This window comes from Sorghum bicolor, chromosome 3 (assembly GCF_000003195.3).
Source record: "Sorghum bicolor cultivar BTx623 chromosome 3, Sorghum_bicolor_NCBIv3, whole genome shotgun sequence".
In the NCBI taxonomy this organism is placed as follows: Eukaryota; Viridiplantae; Streptophyta; class Magnoliopsida; order Poales; family Poaceae; genus Sorghum; species Sorghum bicolor.
In genome coordinates this window covers 71,957,610-71,979,629 of record NC_012872.2, presented here as the reverse complement: position 1 = coordinate 71,979,629, position 22,020 = coordinate 71,957,610, and the positions used below count along the sequence as shown (strand labels likewise).

General features: G+C 41.2%; 2 protein-coding genes across 3 annotated transcripts; one reads left to right on the top strand and one right to left on the bottom strand.

Moving 5' to 3' along the window:
- Positions 132-4,559, bottom strand: LOC110433849 (nuclear polyadenylated RNA-binding protein 3-like). Its single transcript, XM_021456690.1, has 11 exons — positions 3,978-4,559; positions 3,351-3,410; positions 3,110-3,277; positions 2,468-2,531; positions 1,695-1,993; positions 1,508-1,612; positions 1,365-1,398; positions 1,091-1,182; positions 695-751; positions 529-606; positions 132-430 (listed from the first exon to the last, which is right to left on the bottom strand). Exons 1-11 carry the CDS (start codon positions 4,179-4,181, stop codon positions 368-370), a joined length of 1,224 nt encoding a protein of 407 aa, XP_021312365.1. The 5' UTR covers positions 4,182-4,559; the 3' UTR covers positions 132-367.
- LOC8059394 (coiled-coil domain-containing protein SCD2) lies at positions 13,659-20,327 on the top strand. Of its 2 annotated transcripts, none has more exons than XR_002451319.1 (17): positions 13,659-14,142; positions 14,487-14,671; positions 15,612-15,681; positions 15,818-15,859; positions 15,951-16,013; positions 16,253-16,302; positions 16,380-16,407; positions 16,787-16,861; positions 16,956-17,066; positions 17,139-17,199; positions 17,794-17,910; positions 18,002-18,254; positions 18,531-18,600; positions 18,965-19,006; positions 19,146-19,186; positions 19,262-19,388; positions 19,777-20,327. XR_002451319.1 is itself a non-coding variant. In XM_002458978.2 (17 exons), the coding sequence occupies exons 1-17, from the start codon at positions 13,762-13,764 to the stop codon at positions 19,881-19,883; spliced, it is 1,689 nt and encodes a 562-aa protein (XP_002459023.1). In that variant the 5' UTR covers positions 13,665-13,761; the 3' UTR covers positions 19,884-20,327. The 2 variants fall into 2 exon arrangements, 1 of the variants encoding a protein (XP_002459023.1); XM_002458978.2 differs by having other exon boundaries at positions 13,665-14,142; positions 18,002-18,120.

The window sequence follows — 22,020 nt, the reverse complement described above, 5'->3', positions numbered from 1 at the left end:
TTGTCAGTCCGCAAATTGCGTCATCAATCTTAAGCGGCATTGTTTTCCCTTAAATTCAGAGTATATAATCTTTCGACACCTTTTCGGCTGAAAGATTTGCAACCTGCATATATGTAGGATTCTGAAAGAGATGCACCACCAACCACTAAACTGAATTTAACTGAACATTCCATGTACCCCCAAACAGTTTCACTGAAGGTGCACTACACAGTTCGCAGAGGACAATCGCTCCACAAAAAGATGTCTAGTTTCAGGTGCTCAGCTCGCACAAACTATTTGAAGGGGTTACAGTATCCACACTACCACTTATCATGATTGTCCCAGATGCATCTATCAGCCACCAAAGATCCACCCCGTGTCGAGCGAATCACCGCCCTCCTTTCTGCATCTTGAATCTTGACATGGGCCTTGAAGAAGCAGAAGTACCAGGCTGTCAAACATTCAGGAAAGTAGTAAGAGAAGAGATCGATGTGGATTTACACTGCACCAGTGCGAGGTTCAGAAGAAGGGGGTACAAAAGCATCTTACTTTTGCCAATGAATTACCCACAGAAGGTTGAATGGTTGAAATATTGTCGTCGTGCTCAATGATAGATCCTGTAAAGGCCTGCTGACAGAATAAGTCATTAAGCTAAGCACAGGAGCAAGTTCAAAAGGGTGTGCCAGTAACATCAAACAGAGTACAAGAAGACGACCTTTCGCCCACTTGATATTATCTTTCGGTCACGAGATGGAGTGGGGTCTGAAGAATTCTGCAAATATAAATATAGATAATCATGATTGAAGCAATGGGGGTAACAGTAAACTATGACATACATATGTTAGTGGAGACGGGATGTTTAGACAGTAGGGCCATGTACATCCAAATGGCAAAAAAACATAATTGCAGCATGAGGTATTTCTGTCTTAACTCTGAAGTATATACTTAAACTCTTTCATGGGAACCAGCACTCTCTTTTTTTCATGTACAATAATGTTAGTGCTCAAGTTCACCGTACACACTTTCTACAGTGAACTTGAGCACTAACTAGAAACCCTTGCTGAGAGGCTAATGCAGGCAAAGGACTGAATAAAAGCTCTGCCAAAGGTACCTCGAGCCCAGGAGCAGACTGTATTGAATCCAGTAGCAGGGGAGGAGACTTTGACGAACTAACTACATATTTGTCGTCTTCAAAAGATACAGCTGCAAGTAGAACGTGTTAGTCACACATAAATCAGCAGTATGGTACATAATTATACACACTTATAAAAAGCAGATGAAGCACCAAGAGAATCAGGTTCAGTTCCATCTCCAGCAACAATACACAAAGAAGGCGTCAATTCTATGCTACAAGTAAGTTGTCTCCAACCAAGAGCTGAACTAACCTTTAGTGCGAACTTGGACATCAGAATTTGTTATCTGCGAATAAGAAGAAATACAGTGTTGTGACCAAAGGAATTTAAACAAATAATAAGCAGTTCATTCAGAGACAATGCAGAAGGTAGACAAAGAAGGATAAACAACATACAGAAGTTTGGCCAGGAAATACTGGATGAGATGTATGGGCTGATGGTGTATGAGAAATGCCTCTCAGCATTTCATCTCCTCCAGGCTTCTTCAGTGCACTCTTCAGCTATTAGTAAGAGGATTAAAATAAATAATTCCAGTGAATGAACCAAACTATCATAGGTCACATTAGCTTGAGAAACAAGTACCTTGATAATCCCACGACTCCTATCATTGCCACCACTTCCAGAAAATGAAGTGCCAAAACTAGAACTGTGGTTCTCATTGCCATCACTTAAAGCATTTCCAGGTTCCTTATTTTCCTCACCATCCTCACTTGTTCCAGCATCTCCATCATCTTCATCTTCATCTTCATCATCATCATCGTCATCTTCTTCAGAAGTACTTCCAGCTTCCTTTTCTTCCCTTTCGAGTTCATCTAGCCTTGCAATGATTCGAGCATGTTCCCTATCTTTATCGGACATAACCCCACTAGCAATTGAAGCCTCTGAAGTAAACGTTAGAAGAAAAAAAAGAAGTCATGTCAAAGTATAAGATTCAAGACAGTGCTATACATGTAAGCACAAAGGTTTAGTAGCCAATTTTGTACCACCGAGAAGAATAATAATTTCACCAGAACAACAAGTCATCAAGTCATGCCTAAAACATATATGAAAAAAGTAAAGATAGATGGAGGAATGAAACAGTGACAGATCAACTTGCTGGAAGATCAGTTAAACTTGACCAAACCAGGATTGCTAAACAAGAATATATTTTACCATTCAAGAAGGATTTAAAAGAAAGTTAGCATAGACATAAAATATATTAAGAACTCATAAGAAGGGAAACAAATCATGAAGACAAGATAAGAGCATATTAGTTTATAGCCATTAGTAACAACTTAACAACAACAACAACAACAACAAAGCATCAAAAGCCTTTACTGACATTAGATAATTAAAAGAAAATTCCAGATGGTTACCTGATTTTGATGCATTCGTCTCTGTGTCCTCATCGTACTCTTCCCTGATTTCAACAAGACCCTCCTGCCCACATCAACATAGTTAATCATCCAGTTAAATGCAAGTGTGCACACAAATACTTAAGGGTGAAACACCAAGATGGAAATATTACTGACTTCTGCTAAGACAAAATGCAGTGAACTGATCAATAATAGAAGTAGCTCAGGTGGTATAAAGTCTGCAATGTTATATATTGCTATACGCACACTGCTTATAGTCAGATCATCACTTGTATTATATCTGTAGGCATTAGGCAGTATAGAATTTTCCAGGGGTGCGATTTAACACATGAGCAAAAACTAATGAGCACATGGTGCTAAATTTGTCTGCATACTGAGACACATAACTTCAATTATGTGTTTGTGTGTCAATAAAAATATGTGGTTATTCACTAACCATTTTTTTCTTTTCCCCTTACCAAGGGTTATCAAGGGAATTGATTGTTAGGTTTCATGCACCAACCAAGTGAACCCAAAAGCTTAAGCTTCCCATCCACTAATACTTCACAACATTGATATAATGGTTACCGTCACGGCGTCGCCAAGTAAAACGCTAGTCTACCATTACTCATATATACAAAACCAATAAGAGAGGGACCCTACTGAAGCCTCGGTGGCAGTGGACTCAAAGAATTTCGCCTCAGCTTCAAGGTCAGCGATAGTTGCCTTCATTGCTTCGACTTGAGCTTCCAATTCCTGCCCCCTCCTATGCAATATATCAGTCGTCTGCTTAGCAGACCTCTCTGCATAGTACCCCTCACCCAGCAGCACCTAAGACACAATGCAAATCATGAGCAAGAAATTGATGGGCTGAATCAAAACTGCTCCACAGTGGAAACCATACCAAGAGTTCATTTGTGTGTATTAAACGCCCTGGGAAAAATGCGGCGCCGCCAAAGGGAACCTGCAATTCATAGTTCTCTTTTGAGACAAAACCAAATCTTGTTGAAAAAAATTTAAAGCACACAAGGTGAGACTAAGGGCGCGTTTGGCTCCCGCCACAGCTGTGGTCACGCCAAGAGTTCAGCGGACGAAACAGCCGCCACAGAGTTGGCGAGCTGCGGCGTGCTTTTTGGCCTAGCAGTTACGGCGCGTGCCAAGTGTTCAGCGATGTGCGGCGAGGGCATTTGGCAGTTGCAGCATGCCGCATATGTGGCGCAGCGAACTGCAGCGCGGTTTGGAAGCCCTAAGAGACTTATATTTCCCTTCAGAACCACAAAAGGAATCTCCTCAAGCTCCGAAATCAATTGAGAATGTAAATCTAGTCATTGAACTTACTAGTCATTATCTATAGCTACAATACGCCCAATGCTTAAAAGTGGACGACTGGAGGAGACAAATTACCACTACGAACTTTTGTCACCAAAAAAATGTGGAAATCGAAAATAGCAGGTGAGCTACCAAATTTATCTCTAGAAGAAGACACATATTGCTGCTAGTTCAGACTTAGAGAGAGAGAGAGGGTAAGGACCATGATTTCGTGAGAGAGTTCGTCGGGGAGCCTGTTGACGAGCGAGACGAGGGCCGCGTTGTCGGCGACGAAGCCCTGGAGGCGCCCGAGCTCGGCGCGGCGGCCAGCGATGGACTCGGACACCCTCGCCACGGCTCTCTTCGTCTCCTCCGGGGAGAATACGGCGCCCAGCGGCGTCGCCGTCCCCTTCCTCGGCGCAGCCATCGCTCTCCGCTTCCACACCTCCGGGCCAAAAAACTGCTACGCCCCGGACTGCAAACTCAGTACGGCGGCAGCCTCGCGTGCCTCGGCGCCTTCTCGCCAGAGAGCCCTCGCGCTCGCCCCTGCGTACGGCCCCGCCCCGTGCTTTAATCGGCTGGCCGAGCGCGTGCGCGAGTCGCTTCTACCCACAACAGCAGAGGGAAAGGCCGAGGGCCAGCGACAAGGAAGGCGATGAATCTAACCGGCCCGACTGGAGGACGCCTCCCCGTCGATGGAGGTTGGGACTTGGAGCGGTCGCGGGGAGAGAACCTTGAGAACGAACGGGAGGCGGCGGTGGCGGTGGCGGCGAGCGCGGCGCGGTGGCGGAGGGGGAGCTCTGCCTGACAAGGGAACCCCTGTCCCACAACCGGACAACTCCGGTATGCACCAGCGGCCCAACCCAATAAAACGAATTTTGCGGCCCAATAACGTCTCGATGGCCCAACTTGGGGCACTGGGATATGGACGCATGGTGCGCAGGTAGCTAGGCGAAGTTTATCTTGGGATGTGAAAAACTTTTGGATTTCGCTACTGTAGCACTTTCGTTTGTTTGTGGTAAATATTGTCTAATCATAAATTAACTAGGGTCAAAATATTCGTCTCGCGATTTACAGTCAAACTGTGTGATTAGTTTTTGTTTTCGTCTATATTTAATGCTTCATGCATGTGCCATAAGATTCGATGTAACAGGGAATCTTGAAAAACTTTTTGGTTTTCGGGGTAAACTAAACAAGGCCTTGGTGTGTTTAGTTTGAGAAATGAGATAGTCCATATTCTTCTTACTCGTCAACTTTTTATTTTATTTTATTTTATTTGTGGAATGAAATGAGTTATCCATCATCAACTCATCCCACATAAGTTAGTAATTAGTATATACTCGTACATAAGTAACAGGTTGATTTTACCAAAATTCATGAGATGAGTTGATGCATCATCTGATGAAGCATGAGATGACTCCTCAAACTAAACACATCATTATCTTACATGAGAATGACGACTGAGTTGCAATTGCAAGATTGTTCATGTGCATAAAAAACTCCATAACTTCTCCAAATTTATTTTCTGCAAATTTATTATTCTGCCCACGTGCTAGAAGTAAAGCAAGGTACACTTTTCTCCAACTAACTGTATGCGTCAACTGTCAATTAATATATTAAGATAGAAGAAACGATCCGAATACACAGCATGGTTTAATTTTTTTTTTTTTAACAGCCAGCCAAAGGTATATGGCATATATAGACAGATAGACAGATGCTATCTTACCTGTTCATCAGTTACCTTCAGAGTTGACAGTACCGAGATCTGAAAACGATGCTATTCTTCAGAATTCTGAAGACAATCTATATTGCTTATTTGTACGTATAGTACCTCATCACGCTTCTCTAAAAAAAAGCTTTTCCGTGATTTGGACTGAGTAGAAATTCTGGTAGAAACAAAGTAGCACAACGAAATTGGACAACCCCAAAAATAATAAAATAAATAAAAGAACAAACAAACAAACAAGGGAGGCGATTAATTGCACAAGTGGTACGTGCTGCACGTTTTCATTGAGAGTAGGTGGTAGTTCTCTCAAAAAAAAAAGAGAGTAGGTGGTAGTATGGTACACTCTACGAAAAACCTCCTAATGATTCACTAACCTGCAGGCAGATACTGGACACAGATGAGCTAGTAGATGACGCAGCACAGGATTAAATCTGAAAGAACTTGTTCCAAAGGCACACAATGCAAGATGAATGATCATAATTAATGTGGAGCTGGAGGCTGGAGCATCAGGCTGCTGCTAGCTGGGGCGAAAGAAGAATAGCTGATACTGGACACAGATGCATGGTAAGCTACACCATCTCCATGGCCTTGCCTACCAGTACTCCCCCTTGCAGTTTACTGGCGCCCTGGCCTGCTCCTCCCCCCTTCTTGCTGCTGCTGCTGCTGCCGCCCTGGTGGGTCTTGCTGCTGGCCGTCGTCTTCATGAAGCAGAAGCAGGAGCAGCAGGGACACTGGAACAAGAGCTTCATCATGGCTAGCTCGATCGCTCCTCGTCGTCGATCGTCTTCTTCCTCTCAGTCGCGTCTCAGCTATGATCTGGATCTGGATCGATCTCTGTATAGTACGTGTGTATCTCTCTTCTAGCTAGCTAATTTTGTCTTCCTCACGAGACTCGCTCGACCACCGATCGATCACCTAGCTAGTAGCTACTAAGCATATATATGCAACCCCTCTCAATGCAAGTCTGAAATGGTTGTTATCTGAGCTCTCAGCATCTCGACGAGCGGCACGCGCTTGGATTCCCTTTTAAAATGTGGATATGCAGCAGCAGGTTGCTTTCTGGACCTTGTAATGGAGGGAGAGACACGCATGGCATGGCCCAGCTAGCTAGCCGGCCATGGACACATGCATGAGCCTGCCCTATATGCTAGCTGCGTAGTATTATGTAGATGTAGCCCATGGTAGCTGTGCATTCATATTCCTTTTCCACTGGTTGTGTCACTGTCCTGTAACAGCAGAGCTCCCTCCCTTCTGTGAGAATTTAGCAGCCAAGCAGATAAGGCAAATGCAAAAACCCAAACACAATTTGCAGTCAAGGATAACCGGATAACACAACACGCACGTAGCAAAAGCCCCACACATGCATGCATACTGGGATTACAAGCAATTACATGGAGAGTGCACAGATGAATTAAAGCTAGTTATCCTTATATTATACAGTATGCATGTGTGTGTCCCCGATCGCAGGGCAGTCAGGCAGTACTGGTGTTGGGCAGGAGGTTACACATGAACTGGTGAGAGGCTGACAGCCCAGGTGGCCGCTCTGATCCTCCCTGGTTACTCGTCTGTACATATCGACTGCAGCTTCTGTCGGTGGCATACCGACGGATCTCTGCTCGACACCGTTGCTCTTCCTGTGTGCCTGCTGCAGTTTGATGCAGTGGCAACGAGATAATGATTGCCAATCATCCGATCCGTTAGTTAGTACTAGTCTTTAGTTCGTGAAAATTTTTGAGTTTGGCTGTTGTAGAACTTTCGTTTGTATTTGGTAATTATTGTTTATCTATGAACTAATTTATATTTAATGTTTCATGCATACGTCCAAAGATTTAATGTGACTGAAAATCTTTAAAAAAATTAGAACTAAATGAGACCTAGTTGGAAAAAATTCACCAGAGCAACTTGTTCGGGTAAACCATTTATTGACTAGAGTGAACCTGAAGTAAAAAAGTGTCCATGTTTCCTGTCGAATAAGGATGCAGATTCAAACATCCTTGTATACGAATGCAAATCCAGTAATTCGGAATCGCATTCATATATCTATAGTCATATGGATAACTTTTAAAATACTTCTGAAATGATAATTTAACATATGTTCAAAATGATTATGAATTATTCAACGGCTTTACCATCTTTTTACTGTAGTAAAAAGACTAGGGCATTGCCCTAAAACTCTAAAAACATCTTAATTATTCATAAACACGACTTTGAAACTAATATAATTAGCCATACTGAAAATTAATGTTGTTTAATCATATTTAAAAATAATTAGGACACATCACTATATTAGTAATATTAAAATAAATATGTTTCAGTTGTCATAGATATGCGTTTACATAGTTTCAAGGGTGGGCTCTATTTTTTCAGCACTACTTAAGCAGTACTTTTCAACGAAGTAATATTATTTTTCTTTCACAACAAATCAGCGAATCGAACAGTTACACACCATAAATAAATAAATATCAATACATTTTATAAATATCTAATCGGACTTTAAAAAATTTTCAACTCTTCGGCGAGAGAGATGTTGCACTTATTTTGGGAAGGAACGAGTATTTTTCCTTTACAGAAATGGATAATATCAGATATCTATTCATAATTTTCAAATGAGAATGCGGATACGGATAGAGAAAAACAATGCAATTGGGGTTCTGATATACATCTAAACTACTCCCTCCATTTAAAAAAGAATGCAATTCTAGGTTTTCTATAAGTCAATTATATTTTTCTTAAGTTTAACTAAGTTTATAGAAAATAGTATCAATATTTATATCTCTAAATAATTTTACTATAAAAATATATTTCGCAACTAATCTAATGTTACTTGGTATATAAAAGTTGATATTTTTCTAAGATCTAGTTAAACTTAAAATTATTTGACTCCTATAAAATGAGTAGCATCTAGTTAGTGAAAAGAAAACTCGGTGGATGCATGCATGATGGACACATGGTATGCAGGGGCAGGACGCGTACGGGATAGCTAGGGCAGACAAGGAAGGGATGGCTATGATATGTACGCGTGGTCCTTTTACATGAATGGTTAGCTGCTTGTTGGTAGCTAGGCGTGTGGTCATGTGAGTTGATGCGTCCAATGGGCGATAGATGGGGCACGCTAACCACCTCACCTCCCATCCGATCTGTGTATGGGGTACGACACGTCAACAGATCCGGCATGCTATTGTCACGAGTTTGCTCGCTTGTTTGAAAAATTATGATTAAAAAATATTGTTTACTAATTTATTATAAGAACAAAATATTGTTAAATAACTAATAAATTCGTAAGACAAGTTCAAACGAACAGAGTTATATACATATGCATGTACTATGCTTATTGCTTAAAATTGTTGCTGTTACTGTTAGGTGGGGTGCAGTAGTGAGCGATTAGATTAATCACGAGTAGAGCAGAAATATACTAATACTATTGTGATATGATCCGAGGGTGGGGGTCGGGGCCGGTATATATGCTTGGGCATGCAGCATTGCAGCTGGCACGCGCACATGGCTAGCTAGCTTGGTTGTCTGCCTGCTGTTCCTTCCTTGCGGTTCCTACCGGCCACTTGGCACTTGCGCTCCACCGAGCTCGATGGAGCTCCTCCTCGATCGCCTGCTATAGCTCCCAGTGAAAGCAACGAATCTGCGTCGACATACATTGCGTATGTACCCAATCATGCAACAACGGCAATGTAGTTACATAGGAGAGCCTATTCACTTGGTTAACAAGCTATAGTTGAAAATATTGTTCGTTAATTTAGGGCCTGTTTAGATTGGAGATGAAAAATTTTTGAGTGTCACATCGAATATGTCGGAATGATGTCGGGAGGGGTTTTGGAAACTAATAAAAAAACAAATTACATAGCTCGTCAGGAAACCGCAAGACAAATCTATTAAGCATAATTAATCTGTCATTAGCACATGTAGGTTACTGTAGCACTTAAGGCTAATCATAGACTAACTAGTCTTAAAAGATTCGTCTCGCGATTTTCAACTAAACTGTGTAATTAGTTTAATTTTTTGTCTACATTTAATGTGTCATGCATGTGTTCAAAGATTCGATGGGATAGATGAAAAAATTTTTGGTGGAGAACTAAACAGGGCCTTATTATAAGAAAAAAATATTATTGAATAATTGGTAGAAAGAATTCAAGTCATAGTGATATTAGGGCGTCCTTAAATGAGCCTACAACTACATAGGAGTAGCCACCTAATATAAGTTGGAGGCAGGAGAGGAACAAAAATAATACATTTGAGAGGATGACTGTGACCATTAGGCCTTGTTTAGATTTAAAAAAAAAATGGATTTTGACACTGTAGCTCTTTCGTTTTTATTTAACAAACATTGTCCAATCATAGACTAAACTAGGCCTAGAAGATTTGTCTCGTAATTTACAGACAAACTGTACAATTAGTTTTCGTTTTCATCTATATTTAGTGCTCCATGTATGTGCCGCAAGATTCGATGTGACGGGAAATCTTGAAAAGTTTTTGGTTTTAGGGGTAAACTAAGGCCTTGTTTAGTTCACCCCAAAAACCAAAAAGATTTCAAGATTCCCTATCACATCGAATATTTCGGCACATGCATAAAGCATTAAATATAGACGAAAATAAAAACTAATTGCACAGTTTAACTGTAAAATCGCGAGACGAATCTTTTGATACTAGTTAGTCCAAAAGTACACTACAAGATCACACGAGAAAAAGGTGTCACTTCAATGTTATTAGATGCTTCGAGAGTTATAATATTAGAGGTTTTATGAGGGGTTTTGTAGACTTTTTTTCTATGGCTATCTTTTGTAGGATTGTGAATTATTTTTATTTTTTTTCATAGTCAATTCATGGATAATGTATAGAAGTGAAACTAATTGTGAAAATAGGTTTCACTATCAAAATGGTTGAATTCCAAACCGTTACTACTACTCTATAGCTAACAGAGTGTTCCGAAAAATGAGTTTGATATTAGTGTGCTTTGATAAAGGAATAGAGTAGAGTCATCAATCTTGGGATCAACTATATGTCTGTTTGTTTCAAGGTGCTTATATCATACCTTTATAAAGGTCAGTATATGCATGTGTATATATGAAATATATGTTTGTACTGTGATTGAAAAATAAAGTTATGTTTCCACACAGTGGAGAAAAAGATCCAGAGTGTTGCTGCATTCACAAATTTCTGTGTGGCTCGTTAAAATTTAGCTGCTACTGTCGATGCTGATATGTTATAAGAGAAAAATATTATTCGTTTGTTGAAAAATAAGCACTAACGTGGTTATCCATGCAACATGTCGACGTACGTGTCGGCAGTGTTTCACACATGCGTGCATCGTGTATCGATATCGATCGTTCTTCCTTTTCCATCTCTTGCTTGTGTCGGCCAGCCAGGCGTACAGCGCCAGAGTCAAATAAACGGTGGTTAACCTGATGGATATATATGCATCATGCATGGCCTCACTGCACGCATGACGGCCAGAGAGAGGCGTTGTTTTTCAACAGCATTCCACGGTGTCAACACAGGACGGCGTTGTCCAAAAAAAATAAAAAACTCATAGGACGACGATGCAATGCAAGAAGCCAAGAATGGCAAGACGTGTAAGGCACACTAGCGAGAAACTTGTGCTTCACATGAGCCAGGGGTATGCCTCTGTATGCCAAAACATACCCAAGATTTGGAGAAAAAAATAATAAGTAGAGTTATTCTGTAATAGGTATCATTATTTTGTAATATTTCTTAATTATTTATGTCTCGAACTTATACTTTGGTTATTGTTATGAATTTATTATGGTATTTTTGCACTTTGGTTACTATTATGGATTTTTTATGACATTTTTGCTTCGAAATTTTTGGCATACCCAGTCACAAATTTCTGGCTCCGCCACTTCACAGTACAATTCCTGTGAGCGGGCTAGCTAGTGACCCTTGACAATCATGGGCCATCACCACCAAATGGGTGGATCTATCGATCGATAAGCAATTGGAGTGGATGCCAAGCCAAGCCAAGTGTGTGCTCCTATAGCTGGAATCTGGACCACGTTCATTAATTGTATATATGTGTGTTTGTTCAAAAAAAAAGCTGTTGTTGGGTGCCTTTTAAGCTTTAAAGAGGAGACAAACAAGCTATAGATACGGCCATGCAAGCATGTTCAAAATCATGAGGTGCTTTGCCTAGCGAAATCCTGATTAGTAGTACCATACAACTACATGTTCAAATTCATGACAAAACTGTATTATATAAAGTACTCCCTCCATTTCAAACTGTAAGCATGTTATGGATTTCTAGTATCTATATACTAGCAAAAGTTATATATCTAGAAAATCTAAAACAATTTACAATTTGAAAAGAAAGGAGTAATAAGCTCAATTTAAGAAACGATAGGGGAAATAATGTCATATATCATGAATGCCATACAAATTAAAATGGTCAAAGAATAAGTTTAAAAAAGTTTGAAAATGTATGGTTTGTCGTCTTCGAGTGTGCGGGAGGAGGGTGGGACTTTTCAAACTCAAATAATGCACTTAGCTAGTTGTTAGTTAATACTAACTAATTTGCAGGCATGTACTAAGGATGTGTTTGGATAATAGAATTAATTGTTAGCTAGCTAATTTTTTAAAACTTTAGGCCATTAAAAAAGGCTAATAGGTATGTTAATTTTTTAGCCAAGCCTTTAACTAGCTGATGAATCCAGAGTTAATATTTCTAACCCTACCTAGTCTAAACATGCCTTAAGCCCAGCATAACTAGAGTTATTGTAAATTGTAATCAGAGTCTATACCCAGCCAGACATGAATCAGGACGCCAAAGTAGGTTGGGCCGGTACCTGCAGTGCTCAGCTCTCAGGATATCCCCCAACTAACCACATCTGCATTGTTGTAAAAAAAACCACATTTACATTTGCCTCCCATGATCACGCGGATCCTCTGCGCCGCCCGCCTGCCTGCGGATGCTATCACATCCGTTGGATCGGGTGGATCAACGGTGGCCAAGGAGGGAGAGAGGTGTTCGGTGTGGCTGGTCTGCTCACCGGATGGGAGGCTCCAGCACGCACTGAGAACGTCGCTCTCGCTACGGGGACGTGCAAACCAGCGTGGAATTTTGCTTTTCAGTTTTCTCAACAAGAAAAAAAAAAGAAGCTTGCTATTGTGTTTTCGCACCTGAGCCCCTTCCCTTTTCCTTTTTCAACGTTTTCCATCTTGCCCTTCCATTCACTCTCGTTGCTAGCCACTTCTTTTTGCGCGTTTATTTTAGTTATTTATTTTAGTTATATGTAATTGCCTTCTTAATGCATTTTGATGCACTGGTTGCTGTTTATCGAGAGGACATTAGCTAAGGGTGGATATCTCAGGAAAACAATACATTTTCTACGGGCTCCTCCTCCCCAGGCAATGTATTGTTGTGATGCGATATTGCAACTGAAATAAGTGGCGGAACCAGAGACAATAGTGTAATATTTTTTAAAATGTCTTTAAATATATAATTATATATATTTTATCACAAAAAAAAATATAGTTATATTTGTTCGACCCTCTTTAATCAAACTCGCTGATTCCGCCAGTGACTGAAGTTGTTACTACGGAGTAGTAAGGGCCTGTTTAGATTGGAGATGAAAAATTTTTGAGTGTCACATCGGATATGTCGGAAGGATGTCGGGAGGGGTTTTTAGAAACTAATAAAAAAAATAAATTACATAGCTCGTCAGGAAACTAAAATATAAATCTATTAAGTATAATTAATCTGTCATTAGCACATGCGGGTTACTGTAGCATTTAAGGCTAATTATGGACTAACTAGGCTTAAAAGATTCGTCTCGCGATTTCCAATCAAACTGTGTAATTAATTTATTTTTTTATCTATATTTAATGTTCTATGCATATATTCAAAGATTCGATGGGATGGATGAAAGATTCGATGGGATGGATGAAAATTTTTTGGATGGAAACTAAACAGGACCTAATTCTCAAGAAACAAAGCACAAGAACATCATTGCAATAATGTCAAAGTTGACTCATGAGGGCAGAAAAAATTGTCATGATTTCTCTGCAGCTGACTCTCTAGAATGATGAATCGAACTAAAACAGAAGAGAAAAAAGAACGGAACAAACTGGAAAGAATTACAAAAAAAATACCGACAAAGTAGGAGGGGGGAAACTGCAAGAAGAGAAAAAACTGAAAACTCCAGCGGCGTCGCGAGCGTGCTCTCCCCCACTTCCTTCCCACTCTCCCTCGTTCCCGGCCTCGCCATCTCCGCGCCGTGGCCGCCCGGCGGCCCAGATCCCACCGGCGAGCCACAGCATGGACCGTCTCCGGGCGGGGAGCCCCGTCTACGGGCGGCAGCGGAGCGGCAGCAGCACGGGCTCCTCCTCCCCGGGCGGCGTCTCCCCGTCGCACCACCGCTCCTCCTCAACCTCCTCCGCCGCCTCCGCCGCGGGCGCGGCCGGCATATCCAACGTCCGCCGCACGCAGAACGTCGCCGCGCGCGCCGCGGCCGCGAGGCTCGCGCAGGTCATGGCCTCGCAGAACGCTGCCGCGGCCGCCGGCGACGACGATGACGACGACGACTACGCCGCCGACCACCCGCCGCCGCCCCCTGGGAGGTTCGGAAGTGGCAGGGTAGCGCACGGCAGCAACGGCGTGTCCCTGCTTGGACGCTCCGCGAGATCTCCCTCCCCTGCGGTATTTTGCTTCCGGATCTCTTGCTCGTTGCCTTTGATGCTGCTTCCCTGCTTAGGAAACGCCCGTTCCGGGATGCTGCTATGCCCAAACTAGTCCAAATTGGTCAAACTGAGGTCAAATTGTTACGAAACCGTCCACGATTGGATGAATTTGCAAATGAAGATAGTTTCAGCTCGCTAGTGCTAGATCACCTTCTAGTAATGCTTGTTAAATCATTTAGAGATAGAATTGGGGGGAAATTGATCAGTGCAGTATGTTAGTGTCTCGGACTCTCAGCTCTACTCAAATTGCCAACTGCTGTTCTGTGGCTTTCTGCTAATTTGATCTCCTCATGTTTTCATTAGTTAGGTCGGAACATTGTAGAGCCACCTCCTACCGTCCGCTCATCATCGGCAGGCAGGCCAGCTGTTGCATCACGACCGACCACCACAGTGGTGCCACCGATCAAAACCAACACAACACTGCGAACCCCATCCCCTATTCCACCTGTGTCTGTGGAGCCTCCAGTGGATCGCACTCGGCCGAAAAGGTACACTTGTTACATTTCCCTCTCAAAGACGTGGAATATACGAACATGGAATATACAGTGTACGCTAAAAATAGACTAGTCTAAAGTATTGCATGATCAGTGGTACCAGTGTCCCAGCAAATGGTGCAAAACTAAGTGAATTTACTTGTTATACCACTCTTTGGAAGAAGTGATGCTAGTATTCCACTAACTTACTGCATCTGTCAGCTCTTGCTACGGGTTTAGTCTGAATTAGCATTTTTGTATAGTTGCATCAATGTATTGTCCCCAATAAGATATGGTCAAACAACATTACCCATAAATTAACCTCAAAAAATAAAAAAAAAAGAAATTTACAGTGTTTTTTTTTTGAAAGAATGACAGCACTAACATAAATTTGAAACAACAAGAAGATTTCTGTCCAGTGTGTACTGCTGCAGTAGTAAGCTCCTGTTGTTTTATCTATATAGAATGATTTGCATGATTGCTACAGTGGTCACAGTGTGACTTAAATCTCTCTCAACTAAATTGGGAGGTACTAGATTAGATCTTCTGGTGAAAATTGTCTTACTCTGTCCCCCAAAAGTGCATTTCTAGTTTATTTCCTAAGTCAAACTATCTAAATTTTGACCAAGGTTGGTAAGATTATCAAAATTATGACACCAAATAGGTATACTGTGAAAATATATTTCATGATAGATCTAATGATAGGTGTCTTAAATCTTGATAGTCTTCTCTATAAACTCGATCAAACTTAGGATAGTTTAACTTCGGAAAAAAATAGAATGCACTCTTCTTAGGATGGATGCCAGATAAACTCCTTTTCTATATGTTACAGTGAGTGCTGCATTGGTTTTGTTACAGTGGAAACTGGGATTAAATGTTGTTGCATTATCAATTGCTACTAACTTTGTTTTTTTTTTTTTCAACTTTTTTCATTCAACCCTCCTTTTCTCTTTAGATTTGATGCGGGGCTTCATAACTCGAGAGAATCAGGACTAAAAAGAGAGGCATCCACGCTTCACGATGAGGTGTTCCTTTTTCTCTGAAGATGACACATTTTTTTTACTCATTTTTTCTTATTTAACTGTTAGGGGTTCTGACTGTAACATCAAATACTTGAGAATGTATATCTGTGTCAAAGACTAATGCTATACTGTTATACAGCTTGATATGCTACAAGAGGAGAATGAAAGTGTTCTAGAAAAGGTGAAACAGCAATACCATTAATATACAGTGTAATGTAGTCATTGTTTCTATGCGGTGCTTCAGTAAATTATTTCTTAATCTTGATTGACAGTTGCGACTTGCTGAAGAAAGATGTGAGGAAGCTGAAGCTAGAGCCAAGGAGCTTGAGAAACAGGTGAGATAAGATCAACTAAAACCATGTTATATTTTTGGATTTACTTGCTTCACTGGGATACCTTTGATCATTTGTAAGATGTGGTCTGAGTCTATCTCTAATATAATTGAACCTGAACCTTAAAATACTGGAAGAATTTGGCCTTCCGTGCTGTGTAGGGTTTTATATCCATGAAATAATTGCCCCTTGTGTAGTGACTATATGCATGCTTGCTTAGGTCATAATTTCTTGTTATACAGGTAGCTGCTCTTGGAGAAGGAGTATCATTAGAAGCTCGCCTCTTGAGCAGGTTTGTTCTGTGTTTGAATGCACATGTTTTATAAATCCACTACTGGTCATGACAAACATGCGCATGCATACTGGCAGGAAGGAAGCAGCACTTAAACAGCGGGAGGTTAGTTTTCTTCTTGTGTTCTGCTATAGGTTTCTGTCATTCATATGTTATTATACTGCTCGTTTAGCCGATATTTAGATGCATATTTTCTCAACTGTTAGATCCTAAATGTCGTTTAATGTTAAAATGACGATAATTCCTGTGCGGAACTTCAATTTCAGCCTTACACTTTGTGTTGCCACTAAATATATTATGTTCAATTGTTCGTGCTAAATACTTGGTGCTTCGAAGTTTCCTGAAATAATATAGTATGAAAGCACATGAATATATATTTAAAAGCTGTTACAAAACTAAATAGCTGCATATAAACTTACTTATCCCTTAACTGCACTTTGATGCTAATTTTCTAACTCTTTGTCAATACTTCATTCATCCTCAGGCCGCACTAAAAGCTGCAAGAGAATCAAAGGATGGTAGAGATGGGGAAGTAACAACATTAAGGCATGAACTTGAGGTAAATATACTGCTGACAAATTTTAATGTCCAAATCTTTGTTTTATATGCTGCTTTATTCGACTCCTGTTGTTCACTTACCATGTTTTGAATAGTCTGCCAAAGAAGAGGTTGCATCAGCAATGGACCAGCTAAAGGAGGCAGAGTCTGAAACGAAGGCTCTCAGATCTATGACTCAGAGAATGGTCTTAACTCAAGAAGAAATGGTTAGCCTGATTACTGCTCAATCCTCCTTTTGTTTTAATGACATGGATTTTAATCTAGTTAGAACTTTATAGGAGGAGGTCGTCCTAAAAAGGTGCTGGCTTGCACGCTATTGGGGCTTAGCAGTTCAATATGGTAAGTTGCTTGATAAATCTTAATGGAAAAGTCTTGAACATTTTTCTGATTATGCTAACTAGTCACTAGACATTTAGAAAGGAGGTGCTTGTGTGGTACTATGGATGAGAAACATTCCATTTGCACATACACTATTCATTTTTTTATTTTTCTCTCTTCAAAGGCAGCTAAATAGCTTATTTACTGTGATTTACTTTATTGGATAACTTTCAACAAGATACCATGTATGGGTTTTCTAGCTGCTCATCCACTGATGATGTTATTATATGAACATCAGCAAAAAATAATTGTTCTTAGTATAGAGCAATACAACATTTTATGTAATTACTGTGCAATGTAATGACATAGCTTGTCTCTCAATGCTCATGCTTAATCTTCACACTAAACCTTAGCTAACCTGGCTGTCCTTAGTACTGTACGTGTATGGTTTGGCTGGCCCATGTCTAGGATTGGCAACCGAAAAGCAATTGGGCCTTGTGACCTTGTCTGAAAAATGAGCAGTATAGCCTGCCTGCATCAGGGGGCACTTAACTGCTGATGTTTTGTTTCCCACCTTATTCTTGATTATCTGATGCTTGATTAATCAACTTCAAGGTGTGTATCCTGAAATTGCGGTATCAAAATATGAACATTGGTCATCATTGGCTCCTCTTCCTCTCGAGATTGTTCTTTCTGCTGGTCAAAAAGCTAAGGAGGAACCTCGAAAACAAGGCAAGTTTGCATCCTTATAATATTTAAGCTGTAGATCTTAATTTATTCCATGCACCCAAATTAAATAATGGCTTGAAATTTGTTCATGCAGGTGAAAATGGTCAGGGGAGAAATAAACTTGCACGAGAAATGAGTGATGTGATGGGAGAAGGCAATATAGAGAGCATGCTTTCAGTTGAAATGGGCCTTAGAGAGCTTTCTTCATTGAAGGTGTTACATTCACTTCATTTTGTTTCTAACCAAGGCAACGCTGTGGTAGCTGTTACTCAAATGTAGAGGCAAGCTTCTGCGTAAGAAAAACCATGAGGGAAGACATAAACTCTCCTAATATCCTGAAACTGTTGGTAGGTTATTGTAATATCCAAAATTCCGAATGTAAAACTTAACATGCTGGTTCCGTTTTGCTTCTGCTGAAAGTTGGAAGGACTTGGTTGGACTTCTTACTGCTCAAAGTAACCCTTTTTTAATACAAAGGCTACTTAAAAGTTGGATAAATCAGTGAATCACAAAGGCTACAGGGGCTATTTTGCCATTATACTATTGCACACTTTATTGCCATTTGTAATTACTGGCTGGCTACTCTGGCATGTTAAACCCAAATTCCTGTTATTGTGATGTAGGTGGAAGATGCTGTTGTAGTTGCACTTGGCCAACATCGCAGACCTAGCATAGTTCGTCAGTTCACATCAGGTTTGCTGTTTTTGTTATATTTTTTTCTCTTCATTCCAGTGAAATTATAATTGCTCCATTGCTATAGTAAAATATTAATGGCACTGAGTTTATGGTTGGGCTTCAGATTACTTCCCTTTAATTTGCAATATATTTTTTTATCTTTTTTTTTTGAAAAACATGTGTTGTGCGAGATTAATGAAATTTGATGCATTAGTTATCGTCTGTTACACGTCTCATGGCAAGTTTGATGCCATCTAAAAATGCATGCATTTCATTTTCTTTTCAGGGGGGATTTTACTTTTAAACGCATCTATTTGCTTGCTTTCAGAGTTAGTAACTAATCAAGTTCTGGATCTTTTGTTTTCTACTCTCTTTTTTTCAGATTTCAAATCACCTGGTGAACCTAAATACTTGGAGGCATTTGGTACTACTTCCTCCACCTTGTCTAATAGGATTTCTGTGAAATTCCAGTTTTACTGTATTTCACTACATGTATCCAGAAGCATTTCAATCAGGTTTGTATGGCTTGAATTCAAAACTGAGAGTATTTCTTCATTTTGCAGATCTTAGCCCAGAAGAGGCTGAAGATGTTAGCTTTAAGCAGGTAAACCTTCAGCCATGTTAACTCAATTCTTCCACTATTATTAAACATGATTTATGGGATTTGTGCTAAATTCAGGCCTGGCTTATATACTTCTGGAGAAGAGCCAAAACTCATGGTGTTGAGGAAGATATTGCTGATGACCGGCTTCAGTTTTGGATTGGGCGCAACGCACAAGCTCCAAATTCTCATGATGCTATAGATGGTATGATGCTTGAATGTCACTATATTGCTGTTAAATTTACTGATCATCACGATGGTCATAGGGTGGACATAAATCTTTTTTTTTTTGAGGCGCATGAGTGGACTTAAGTCTCTGCAGTTCCTTTTGAGCATTTGACACCAAAGAATGATCGGGGCAGTCTTATTGATATTGAAAGTGCAAGCCACTTTTGTAGGGAACCAAAAGATTGCTTTAGATGTCTTTATGCATACACTAGCTAAAGATTGCTTTGCGAAATATGCCCTTCTATATATGCTGTCTATTCATTGGTTTTTCATGGCTTCTTGCATCAGATCAGTTATTCTGGTCCAAGGTGGCATATCTTTTACATTGTCTTCTGACTTCGGTTCTGTCAATTTTATGACTGCAGTGGAGAGGGGTCTAACAGAGCTGAGGAAATTGGGCATAGAGCAGCAATTGTGGGAGGGCTCGCGAGCAGATATAGATCAAGCTTCTTTGGCGATGGAGAATCAGTAAGAATTTGCTAATTTTCCATGGCTGTGTATCATCCCAGTTTTGGAGAAACGGGAACTTTGGTTCCCAGCAGGTCTCGGCCCTTTGCATCATCAAGTATCAGTCACAGAATAGTGCTCCGAGCTTGGGGTGTGACCGATGGACTTTGTCCAAATTCCGATGAGTTTGTGTAGTGCATGTGCAAGCCATTCTTCTGTTGTTATTAAAATAGCTTTGTGAAATGTGTAATAGCTTTGCGTTGGCAAGAGAAAACGATGACAACGACGACCTCACTTCCAGCAATTGTGAATTCTGTGATTATCCCACCTTGTTTATTCTCTGCTGTCGAGCTCAACTTCTCCGCACCAAGGAACGTGCGTGTTCCTGCAACAATATTGAACGAGATGATTTTGTATAATTCTCTGGGTAGTATGAGTTTTAACATTCTATAAAACCATCCCTGTTCAATCCTGCATCATCTCTGTTTTATGGTTGGTGGTCTTCCTCATCAAGTAAAGCAAAAGATGTAACGTTTGCATGGCGTTCCGCTCCCTGTCTTGCAGTTGGAAGGGCCACACTACAAGGTTAGGTCTGCTGTCTGTATTAGCACTCTGTTCTGGCCTTGTTTGTCCCATCTGTGTTTCTGACATGTTTGCACCTGCTTGATCAAGGTCAGGTCACAACTCGCAAGCGGATACCCGCCCTGAGTAACGCAAGCCTCCAACACGGCAGGTACTCTGAGAGCTGGGCTGTTCGCGCCGCCCATCCCTTTCGCTCGTCACATGCCCTCGTCACCAAACACGCTTACACGCAGCAGAAGAGTACCCAGCCCAGACTTGCATGCACGGACGACACATGCAGAAACATACCGCCGCCCTGCGTGCCTAGCAGCTGCATCCAGTATTCCCATTCATTCTCACTTCACGACCAAGACATGAGATGTGTATATGCTGTGCCCGTGCAACTCTCCAGACTGACAACGGGAGAGCCACAGACCCTGAGCACCAACAGTGCCCGTGCCGAATCTGTCAGCCATTCAGTAATGTTTTTTCAGTCATGGAGCGAACGGGATCTGATCAATCCGACAGCGGCCGTGTGCTATTTGGTTCGGTTTCAATGGGATCCAGCCATGGCCGGTTGCATTGCATGGCGTGGAGGGAAGCCGGCGACTCGGCTGGCCGGCGGCGATTGGTGAGGCGTCCTTGTACGTGGATTAGATGGGCTAGCTAGCAAGAATTAATCGCCCTTTGGCCTTTGCTGGAGAGGTAGAGGGGTCAAAATGGGTTTAGGGCCGTCACGGGAAGCCTGGGGGGTGCCGCTCGTCTTTCCGCTTATTTATTCCCCCAGCTTCCCTTTCATAGCTTCCGTCGCCGGGCATTCACCCAATGTTGCCTGCTCATTCCCTCGCCAGCACGCTACAGAGGCCACCCCACCCCTCCCCGTCGTCGTCGCGTACGGTTGGCGTTGGCTACTAGCGCTGCTGCAGGATCCCGCGGTTTGGTCGATCTGGTGGCTCCACAAGTCCAGATTCGTTCGTGTCTCTGCACTGTGCACTGTGCTGTGCAGTGTGTGTTTGTTTTATAAGCTGTACTCCAGCAGTGTTTTTTTTTTTCTCATAACAAATCGTATTTTTAGCTATGACAGGTAATAATAATGCTGACCGACGATGAGGATGTAATCGTAAAGGTGCAATGTAAATGGACAGGTCTAGCTTGTTGTATACATGCATCTCTCAACTGCAAGTGGCCACTCAAATCAAAGGTCTTTGGGCCACAGCCCACACAGGCCGCACCACACGTGTCACACACTAATATACACCCTAAACCGCTCTTTTTTGACGGAAGGAATATTTTCTTATTTTTGATGCCGGTCCAACTTAAATTTTTAAAGACACTCATAGAGATAAGATATGCTTGTGTGCGTTTATATGGATAAGTGTATGCTGCGCCGCTGCGCCTCGATCTCAAAAGAAAAAAAACATAAAAAAAGACGTTGCGATACGTATAGGAGTGTATGGATACATGTTGGTGTATCTGGTTTTGGTTTGCTCTGTACACCTAATTTGAAGATGATGTAATGATAATTTATCTTTTATATAATTTATATTCATGTTATGAAAATTTTTTGAAGGTACTACTCTATATCTGCAAGTAGTATCTCT

Bases quoted from the DNA above. Each gene is read 5' to 3' on its own strand.
- LOC110433849 (XM_021456690.1), bottom strand. From the start codon at position 4,181: ATGGCTGCGCCGAGGAAGGGGACGGCGACGCCGCTGGGCGCCGTATTC. The intron at 3,411-3,977 runs GTCCTTACCCTC...TATGAATTGCAG, and splicing joins AACTCTCTCACGAAATCATG to GTTCCCTTTGGCGGCGCCGC. The intron at 1,613-1,694 runs GTACTTGTTTCT...TCTTACTAATAG, and splicing joins GGAGTCGTGGGATTATCAAG to CTGAAGAGTGCACTGAAGAA.
- LOC8059394 (XM_002458978.2), top strand. From the start codon at position 13,762: ATGGACCGTCTCCGGGCGGGGAGCCCCGTCTACGGGCGGCAGCGGAGC. The intron at 16,303-16,379 runs GTTTGTTCTGTG...GCATACTGGCAG, and splicing joins GAAGCTCGCCTCTTGAGCAG to GAAGGAAGCAGCACTTAAAC. The intron at 19,389-19,776 runs GTATGATGCTTG...TTATGACTGCAG, and splicing joins TTCTCATGATGCTATAGATG to TGGAGAGGGGTCTAACAGAG.